This window comes from Amblyomma mixtum, chromosome 3 (assembly GCF_055824585.1).
Source record: "Amblyomma mixtum isolate Tamu chromosome 3, ASM5582458v1, whole genome shotgun sequence".
Lineage (NCBI taxonomy): Eukaryota > Metazoa > Arthropoda > Arachnida > Ixodida > Ixodidae > Amblyomma > Amblyomma mixtum.
Window position 1 is genome coordinate 44,272,149 of NC_143014.1, and position 10,311 is coordinate 44,282,459.

Consider the following 10,311-nt stretch of genomic DNA (forward strand, 5'->3'; position numbering starts at 1 on the left):
TTAACGAAACTTGGTCTTTTATTTGTTACCTGCATCACCTTTTAAGGCAATATGCAGGGGGCTACATTGTTGTGACAGAAAGCACATGCATAAGATGTGGTAAAATTGAGTATACTTGGCTGTGTAACATTCCATTCTCGTACGGTCTGTGCAAAAAGAAATAAAACTAAGTGAAACTAGCCTGAGTACTAAGTACAATTTACTTTAAATTATCTAGGTGGACCTTGACTATATTTTTTCCTCTGCGTTACAGAAGAAAAAAAACACTAATGCTTCGATGGAAATGATGTGAATATTTCACTTTTTTTTCTAGTTTTGCACTCTCATTTTAGTGCAGGATGCTCTCAGTCAAAGATATTTCTCTGTAGGTGCTTTTATATTTAATAAGGAAAAAAAGACATGACTCGAGTTATGCAAATGTTTGAAAACAATGCTGTTGAAGCAGAGAAGTGCAAGTTAAAAACTGGCAGCAGTGCCATTAATTTCAAAACAGGAATGTTATGCAACTTACAATCTCCTCTTCTTCACCTGCAGGGGACAAAAGAAAACATGCTTAGATGCTGAAGTAATGAACATGCTCTGCAGTGGTGAAGTGTGGAAAAGAACTAGCGCTCTTATTATGACTACACCGATTAAAGAAACAACAAAAATTTCTAAACTCTAATGCATCAGAAATCACATGTAAATCATACTGAGCATATTGTAATGTCCTAAATGAAGGCCCAACCTCCAAAGGTAGTTCACTTTTATTTTTGGCATAGTTTCCTGTTTTCCCAAAAAAGCCAAATGATAACCTACCCGAAGGAATTCGTGCAATTTTAATTCAACTGATATATGGCTGTGCTTCCAGACATCTGATTAGCTCTCAGAATGGGCACAGTAGATTTGATTTGGGGTTTTCATTAAGGCCATGCCCAATATGTCTGCTTCTACCAGCACAGGTTCCCATGTTTCTTCTTTGAAGATGTTTCTTCATCTGGAGGCGCTATATTAATGTTTCTCTCTGGCTGATATATTTTCAAGACTTCAGTTCTTGAATGTAACTTCACTCACATGGTGGTGCCTGAAGGCACGATTTTACCCAGCATTCCTTTTGTGCTGTAAGTATGTAGTGGGGATGGCCATGTTAAACCAGTCTAATTCTAATTTCGGAGTGAGGCTTGGACCAAGGAGCTATAACACACAGAGAAAAAATTATGCCATTGAATTTGGGAAGTGCAAGAACGGTGTGGGTGTTTCATATTCGCAGAACACTCAATTCTGAGCACAGGCAAAAAAACAAAAAAACAAAAAAAAGTGTAAAGTGTTGAAGATGAGTGTTTTGTAAAAGTAATCATATTAAATTTGATATTATGGTCTACATTATGCAGGGTGTCATGAGCCAGATATTGAGCACAAACTGCTGCATCTTGTGGAGTTGAAACTCCAGCAGTATTGCTAGTTGCCTCAAAGCAAACGAGTATTTTCAATTGCGGCTAATGAAATTAACCAGTTAAAGTTATTTAATCAATTTTTGAACCAAGGGATGCATAAAAAGCTTTAAACAGAAGGTTGTAGAGCACGAAAGAAAACTTAGATACCCAAGGCTTCTTGCTCTTTCCCAGGGCAAAAAACTGACAGAGGTATGTGTACTGTCTTTCCTCCTTGTTTTGTGCGTGGCCACTGCCAGGGCCACCCGAGCACATGACTAAAGATGTAGCATGCTCGGGAGTGCCCACCCTCTGGCTCACTCCATTACGGCCCAAACTTGTGTGGATCTCATTTTTGCGGGCCAGAAGGAGGAGTTGGAGGTGCTGGTTACAACTACTCTAATTACACAAATTCAAAGCAGTAGCTCTGTTGCATAAGTAATTTTTCTGTGCTCTAAATAAAGCATGCAAAATCTGAAATGTTCATGGCAGCAGTTCATGTTTTCAACATCCATGCCTCGAAGCTTGCTACTAGCCTTTACATGGCACACCTAAGTTTTCACAGCTGCAACTGCTATGAGCATGTGCAAGGGACCATGCTCTTTGTTCATCTATGCCGTTGGGTTTGGAGCTTTTGTTGGGCTGTGTAAAAGCATTCAGGGTTATGCCATCATTTCAGAAATTGACTAATTGTTTTTTTTTGGATCCTGAAGAACATTATAATTGGATGTTTTAGCATCTCTTCAATGCTATAAAAGTTTATTATTCATAACTAATAATTTGATGACTGTGAAGTAACAGAGCAGTTGTTGGCTGCAGGCAATTGCTTGCAATCGTCCATAAATTTTAGTCTAGAAATTATGGCAGGTTTTATTTTTTAAACTGTTAGTACTTGTCACCCTAGACACTTTGTATTAAACTTGTATGCAATGGCATTGTTATTTCATGGTTGGTGCCAGAGACACAATCATGTTGTTTACAAGCTAATTGAAAACCTTGTGTGTGGATTTCTCTGTATGAACAATTTGTGTTGAGATTCCAAATTTCGTGCACAAATAAGGTATTCTAATGTATGCTTACCCTGAGGTTGTTGGAGGACAATCTTAAATTCATCTGGAAAGAAATATAGAATTATAATGTGAAAATATATGCACTCCTTAAACTTTAAAAAACAGCCTTACCAGAAGCTTCAGAGACAACTTGTTCTTTTTCTTTGGAAGTAAGGTCAAGCAGAAGTGTATCCTCTTGTTCAGTTTGTTCCTCATCCTTTGGCTTCAAAGCAATACCCGTATCATCAGTACTAATTTTGCGGGGCACTTTCAGCTCAAACATTTCCTCAACTTCATCATATTGCCTTGGCACAGCAGAGTCTTTCCGAAGAGGGAGTGTGAACTTCTGACTAACATCATCAAGGGCATCAGGTTTGGAAACCCTTTTCTTTAATGTAACTGTTGGGATTTCTTCAGTTACTTCTTCGAGGTCTTGAGGCTTTTTAGGCTTCCTAATGGTAAGTTTTGCTTCCTCTTCAACAACTTCTTTTTGTATTGGTTTTGGTTTCTCTTCTATAGTCAGTTCCTCAGATACTTCCTCAGGCTTTGGAGCTTCCTTTGGTTTTTCTTCTAGTGTCACAGTGATGTCCTCGCTGATTTCTTCTGGACGTTCTTCAGGTGCCTCTTCAGGTTTCTTTATTGTTACAATCTCCTCTGGGGCCTCCTCTTTGAGTTTTGGTTTTTTGGGCTTCTTTTTGATGGTCAATTTGGCCTCTTCCTCAACATATTCCCTCTTGTCTACTGGCTTGGGTTTCTCTTCTATAGTCAATTCCTCAGTTACTTCCTCAGGCTTTGGAGCTTCCTTTGGTTTTTCTTCTAGTGTCACAGTGATGTCCTCGCTGATTTCTTCTGGACGTTCTTCAGGTGCCTCTTCGGGTTTCTTTATTGTTACAATCTCCTCTGGGGCCTCCTCTTTGAGTTTTGGTTTTTTGGGTTTCTTTTTGATGGTCAATTTGGCCTCTTCCTCAACATATTCCCTCTTGTCTACTGGCTTGGGTTTCTCTTCTATAGTCAATTCCTCAGTTACTTCCTCAGGCTTTGGAGCTTCCTTTGGTTTTTCTTCTAGTGTCACAGTGATGTCCTCGCTGATTTCTTCTGGACGTTCTTCAGGTGCCTCTTCGGGTTTTTTTATTGTTACAATCTCCTCTGGGGCCTCCTCTTTTAGTTTTGGTTTCTTGGGCTTTTTCTTGATGGTCAGTTTTGCCTCTTCCTCAACAACTTCCCTCTTGTCTACTGGCTTGGGTTTCTCTTCTACAGTCAATTCCTCAGATACTTCCTCAGGCTTTGGAGCTTCCTTTGGTTTTTCTTCTAGTGTCACAGTGATGTCCTCGCTGATTTCTTCTGGACGTTCTTCAGGTTTCTCTTCGGGTTTCTTTAACGTTACAGTCTCCTCTGGGGCCTCCTCTTTGAGTTTTGGTTTCTTGGGCTTTTTCTTGATGGTCAGTTTCGCCTCTTCCTCAACAACTTCCCTCTTGTCTACTGGCTTGGGTTTCTCTTCTACAGTCAATTCCTCGGATACTTCCTCAGGCTTTGGAGCTTCCTTTGGTTTTTCTTCTAGTGTCACAGTGATGTCCTCGCTGATTTCTTCTGGACGTTCTTCAGGTGCCTCTTCGGGTTTTTTTATTGTTACAATCTCCTCTGGGGCCTCCTCTTTGAGTTTTGGCTTCTTGGGCTTTTTCTTGATGGTCAGTTTTGCCTCTTCCTCAACAACTTCCCTCTTGTCTACTGGCTTGGGTTTCTCTTCTACAGTCAATTCCTCAGATACTTCCTCAGGCTTTGGAGCTTCCTTTGGTTTTTCTTCTAGTGTCACAGTGATGTCCTCGCTGATTTCTTCTGGACGCTCTTCTGGACGCTCTTCAGGTTTCTCTTCGGGTTTCTTTAACGTTACAGTCTCCTCTGGGGCCTCCTCTTCGAGCTTTGGCTTCTTGGGCTTTTTCTTGATGGTCAGTTTCGCCTCTTCCTCAACAACTTCCTTCTTGTCTACTGGCTTAGGTTTCTCTTCTACAGTCAATTCCTCAGATACTTCCTCAGGCTTTGGAGCTTCCTTTGGTTTTTCTTCTAGTGTCACAGTGATGTCCTCGCTGATTTCTTCTGGACGTTCTTCAGGTGCCTCTTCGGGTTTCTTTATTGTTACAATCTCCTCTGGGGTCTCCTTTTTGAGTTTTGGTTTCTTGGGCTTTTTCTTGATGGTCAGTTTCGCCTCTTCTTCAACAACTTCCCTCTTGTCTACTGGCTTGGGTTTCTCTTCTACAGTCAATTCCTCAGATACTTCCTCAGGCTTTGGAGCTTCCTTTGGTTTTTCTTCTAGTGTCACAGTGATGTCCTCGCTGATTTCTTCTGGGCTTTCTTCAGGTTTCTCTTCGGGTTTCTTTAACGTTACAGTCTCCTCTGGGGCCTCCTCTTTGAGTTTTGGTTTCTTGGGCTTTTTCTTGATGGTCAGTTTCGCCTCTTCCTCAACAACTTCCCTCTTGTCTACTGGCTTGGGTTTCTCTTCTACAGTCAATTCCTCGGATACTTCCTCAGGCTTTGGAGCTTCCTTTGGTTTTTCTTCTAGTGTCACAGTGATGTCCTCGCTGATTTCTTCTGGACGCTCTTCAGGTTTCTCTTCGGGTTTCTTTAACGTTACAGTCTCCTCTGGGGCCTCCTCTCTGAGTTCTGGCTTCTTGGGCTTTTTCTTGATGGTCAATTTCGCCTCTTCCTCAACAACTTCTTTTTTGTCTACTGGCTTGGGTTTCTCTTCTACAGTCAATTCCTCAGATACTTCCTCAGGCTTTGGAGCTTCCTTTGGTTTTTCTTCCAGTGTCACAGTGATGTCCTCGCTGATTTCTTCCAGGCGTTCTTCAGGTTTTTCTTCAGGTTTCTGTAACGTTACAGTCTCCTCTGGTATCTCCTCTTTGAGTTTTGGTATCTTGGGCTTCTTTTTGATCGTTAGTTTTGCTTCTTCCTCTGCAATTTCCTTCTTATCCTCTGCTTTGGGCTTTTCTTCAACTGTCAGTTCCTCCGGTGCTTCTTCAGGCTTTGGTGCTTCCTTCGGTTTTTCTTCTAATGTCACAGTGACATCCTCAGTGATTTCTTCTGGACCTTCTTCAGGCGCCTCTTCAGGTTTCTTTATTGTTACAATCTCCTCTGGGGCCTCCTCTATGAGTTTTGGTTTCTTGGGTTTCTTCTTGATGGTCAGTTTGGCCTCTTCCTCAACAACTTCCTTCTTATCTTCTGGTTTTGGTTTCTCTTCTACAGTCAATTCCTCAGATACTTCCTCAGGCTTTGGAGCTTCCTTTGGTTTTTCTTCCAGTGTCACAGTGATGTCCTCGCTGATTTCTTCCGGGCGTTCTTCAGGTTTCTCTTCGGGTTTCTCTAACGTTACAGTCTCCTCTGGGGCCTCCTCTTTGAGTTTTGGTATCTTGGGTTTCTTTTTGATCGTCAGTTTTGCTTCTTCCTCTGCAATTTCCTTCTTATCCTCTGGTTTGGGCTTTTCTTCAACTGTCAGTTCCTCCGGTGCTTCCTCAGGCTTTGGAGCTTCCTTTGGTTTTTCTTCCAGTGTCACAGTGATGTCCTCGCTGATTTCTTCCGGGCGTTCTTCAGGTTTCTCTTCAGCTTTCTTTAAAGTTATGAACTCCTCTGGGGCCTCCTCTTTGACTTTTGGTTTCTTGGGCTTCTTTCTGATAGTCAGTTTGGCCTCTTCTTCAGCAACTTCCTTCTTATCCTCAGGCTTGAGTTTTTCTTCTACAGTCACTTCCTCAGATACTTCCTCAGGCTTTGGAGCTTCTTTCGGTTTTTCTTCCATTGACACTGTGATGTCCTCAGTGATTTCTTCTGGATGTTTTTCACGTGTTTCTTCAGGTTTCTTTAATGTTACTGTTTCCTCTGGGGCCTCCTCTTTGAGTTTTGGTTTCTTCGGTTTCTTCTTGATGGTCAGTTTGGCCTCTTCCTCAATAACTTCCCTCTTATCTTCTGGTTTGGGTTTTTCTTCAACTGTCGCTTCCTCTGGTGCCATTTCAGGCTTTGATGCCGCTGGCTTTTCTTCTAAGGTCACTGTGACATCTTCTGTCACCTCCTGTGGAAGCTCCTCTGGTTGCTCTTCAGGTTTCTTGAGAGTGACTGTTTCCTCGACTACTTCCTCCTTGACCTTGGGCTTTTTGGGTTTCCTTCTGATTTTGATCTCTGCTTCTTCAGGAGCCTTCTCTTCTGGCTTAGCTTCTTCCACTGTGACTTCTTGTGGCACCTCCTCTGGCTTTGGTGCCTCTTCTGGCTTTTCTTCTAGAGGTACCGTGACTTCTTCTGTTACTTCTTTTGGAAGCTCCTCTGGTTTTTCTTCCGGCTTCTTGAGAATGACTGTTTCCTCGGGTACTTCCTCAATGACCTTAGGCTTTTTGGGTTTCTTTTTGATTTTGATCTCTGCTTCTTCTGGAGCCTTCTCTTCTGGCTTGGCTTCTACTGTGACTTCTTGTGACACTTCCTCTGGCTTTGGTGCCTCTTCTGGCTTTTCTTCTAGAGGTACCATGACTTCTTCAGTTACTTCTTTTGGAAGCTCCTCCGGTTTTTCTTCAGGTTTCTTGAGAATGACTGTTTCCTCGGGTACTTCCTCCTTGACCTTAGGCTTTTTGGGTTTCTTTTTGATTTTGATCTCTGCTTCTTCTGGACCCTTCTCTTCTGGCTTGGCTTCTTCCACCGTGACTTCTTGTGGCACCTCCTCTGGCTTTGGTGCCTCTTCTGGCTTTGGTGCCTCTTCTGGCTTTTCTTCTAGTGGTACCGTGACTTCTTCAGTTACTTCTTTTGGAAGCTCCTCCGGTTTTTCTTCAGGTTTCTTGAGAATGACTGTTTCCTCGGGTACTTCCTCCTTGACCTTAGGCTTTTTGGGTTTCTTTTTGATTTTGATCTCTGCTTCTTCTGGAGCCTTCTCTTCCGGCTTGGCTTCTTCCACCGTGACTTCTTGTGGCACCTCCTCTGGCTTTGGTGCCTCTTCTGGCTTTTCCTCTAGAAGTACCGTGACTTCTTCAGTTACTTCTTTTGGAAGCTCCTCCGGTTTTTCTTCAGGTTTCTTAAGAATGACTGTTTCCTCGGGTACTTCCTCCTTGACCTTAGGTTTCTTTGGTTTCTTTTTGATTTTGATCTCTGCTTCTTCTGGCAACTTCTCTTGTGGCTTGGCTTCTTCCACCGTGACTTCTTGTGGGACTTCCTCTGGCTTTGGTGCCTCTTCTGGCTTTTCTTCTAGAGGTACAGTGACTTCTTCTGTTACTTCTTTTGAAAGCTCCTCCGGTTTTTCTTCAGGTTTCTTGAGAATGACTGTTTCCTCGGGTGCTTCCTCCTTGACCTTAGGCTTCTTAGGTTTCTTTTTGATTTTGATCTCTGCTTCTTCTGGCAACTTCTCTTCTGGCTTGGCTTCTTCCACTGTGACTTCTTGTGGCACTTCATCTGGCTTTGGTGCCTCTTCTGGCTTTTCTTCTAGGGGTACCGTGACTTCTTCTGTTACTTCTTTTGGAAGCTCCTCCGGTTTTTCTTCAGGTTTCTTGAGAATGACTGTTTCCTCGGGTACTTCCTCCTTGACCTTAGGCTTTTTGGGTTTCTTTTTGATTTTGATCTCTGCTTCTTCTGGCAACTTCTCTTCTGGCTTGGCCTCTTCCACTGTGACTTCTTGTGGCACTTCATCTGGCTTTGGTGCCTCTTCTGGCTTTTCCTCTAGAGGTACCGTGACTTCTTCTGTTACTTCTTTTGGAAGCTCCTCCGGTTTTTCTTCAGGTTTCTTGAGAATGACTGTTTCCTCGGGTACTTCCTCCTTGACCTTAGGCTTTTTGGGTTTCTTTTTGATTTTGATCTCTGCTTCTTCTGGCAACTTCTCTTCTGGCTTGGCTTCTTCCACTGTGACTTCTTGTGGCACTTCCTCTGGCTTTGGTGCCTCTTCTGGCTTTTCTTCTAGAGGTACCGTGACTTCTTCAGTTACTTCTTTTGGAAGCTCCTCCGGTTTTTCTTCAGGTTTCTTGAGAATGACTGTTTCCTCGGGTGCTTCCTCCTTGACCTTAGGCTTCTTCGGTTTCTTTTTGATTTTGATCTCTGCTTCTTCTGGCAACTTCTCTTCTGGCTTGGCTTCTTCCACTGTGACTTCTTGTGGCACTTCCTCTGGCTTTGGTGCCTCTTCTGGCTTTTCTTCTAGAGGTACCGTGACTTCTTCAGTTACTTCTTTTGGAAGCTCCTCCGGTTTTTCTTCGGGTTTCTTGAGAATGACTTTTTCCTCGGGTACTTCCTCCTTGACCTTAGGCTTTTTGGGTTTCTTTTTGATTTTGATCTCTGCTTCTTCTGGAGCCTTCTTTTCTGGCTTGGCTTCTTCCACTGTGACTTCTTGTGTCACCTCCTCTGGCTTTGGTGCCTCTTCTGGCTTTTCTTCTAGAGGTACCGTGACTTCTTCAGTTACTTCTTTTGGAAGCTCCTCCGGTTTTTCTTCAGGTTTCTTAAGAATGACTGTTTCTTCGGGTACTTCCTCCTTGACCTTAGGTTTTTTGGGTTTCTTTTTGATTTTGATCTCTGCTTCTTCTGGCAACTTCTCTTCTGGCTTGGCTTCTTCCACCGTGACTTCTTGTGGGACTTCCTCTGGCTTTGGTGCCTCTTCTGGCTTTTCTTCTAGAGGTACCGTGACTTCTTCTGTTACTTCTTTTGGAAGCTCCTCCGGTTTTTCTTCAGGTTTCTTGAGAATGACTGTTTCCTCGGGTACTTCCTCCTTGATCTTAGGCTTCTTGGGTTTCTTTTTGATTTTGATCTCTGCTTCTTCTGGCAACTTCTCTTCTGGCTTGGCTTCTTCCACCGTGACTTCTTGTGGGACTTCCTCTGGCTTTGGTGCCTCTTCTGGCTTTTCTTCTAGAGGTACCGTGACTTCTTCTGTTACTTCTTTTGGAAGCTCCTCCGGTTTTTCTTCAGGTTTCTTGAGAATGACTGTTTCCTCGGGTACTTCCTCCGTGATCTTAGGCTTCTTGGGTTTCTTTTTGATTTTGATCTCTGCTTCTTCTGGCAACTTCTCTTCTGGCTTGGCCTCTTCCACTGTGACTTCTTGTGGCACTTCATCTGGCTTTGGTGCCTCTTCTGGCTTTTCTTCTAGGGGTACCGTGACTTCTTCTGTTACTTCTTTTGGAAGCTCCTCCGGTTTTTCTTCAGGTTTCTTGAGAATGACTGTTTCCTCGGGTACTTCCTCCTTGACCTTAGGCTTCTTCGGTTTCTTTTTGATTTTGATCTCTTCTTCTTCTGGCAGCTTCTCTTCTGGCTTGGCTTCTTCTGCTGTGACTTCTTGTGGCACCTCCTCTTTCTTTGGTGTCTCTTCTGGTTTTTCTTCAATCGAGACCACAATATCCTGAGTAGTTGGTAGTTCTTCTTTGTCAGGTTTTTCTGCAGAGATGCAACATAAAAGAACAAGATTTGTATTTCTTCATGGCAGATGTGAATTTTTTCTGTTTAGTTCATATGAAGAAAAATGTAAAAGAGATGCATATAGTAAGTTGGCAAAATTATGATTTGTAGCATGCTTACATCAAAGGGTTATGTTGCTGTCTAAATCGTGCCATACTTATTTCTTTCAAGGCATGGTGCAAATGCATGCAGGTCCGCACTGCTACAGCAGAGGCCAGAGCAAGCAGTCAATAACACTCACACCTTGTTGCATTTACCACTTACCATTATCTGCTGAAAAGATGAGTTGGAAGGCTGCTTGCTTGCATTATTTTGCTGTTTTATTATTACGTGAAAGCAAAATGGCACAGTTTATCTATGGCAATGCAGTTAGAAGACACCATAAATAAGTGTCTGGAATTATTTGTTGTTACCCACACAGCATGCAGCCGTGTGGCTTGTAAAATAACGAACCATTAATGAGC

At 42.8% G+C, this 10,311-nt stretch overlaps 1 protein-coding gene across 5 annotated transcripts in view; it reads right to left on the reverse strand.

Moving 5' to 3' along the window:
• Positions 1-10,311, reverse strand: part of LOC149349987 (uncharacterized) — a 228,811-nt gene that overhangs the window by 42,095 nt on the left and 176,405 nt on the right. For all 5 annotated transcript variants that reach the window (XM_089578984.1, XM_089578987.1, XM_089578988.1 and 2 more), the window contains 3 exons: positions 2,591-9,826; positions 2,490-2,522; positions 512-528 (listed from right to left, as the gene is read on the reverse strand). In XM_089578984.1, the coding sequence (XP_089435110.1) occupies positions 512-528; positions 2,490-2,522; positions 2,591-9,826 (7,286 nt within the window). The remainder of the gene's footprint in view (positions 1-511; positions 529-2,489; positions 2,523-2,590; positions 9,827-10,311) is intronic.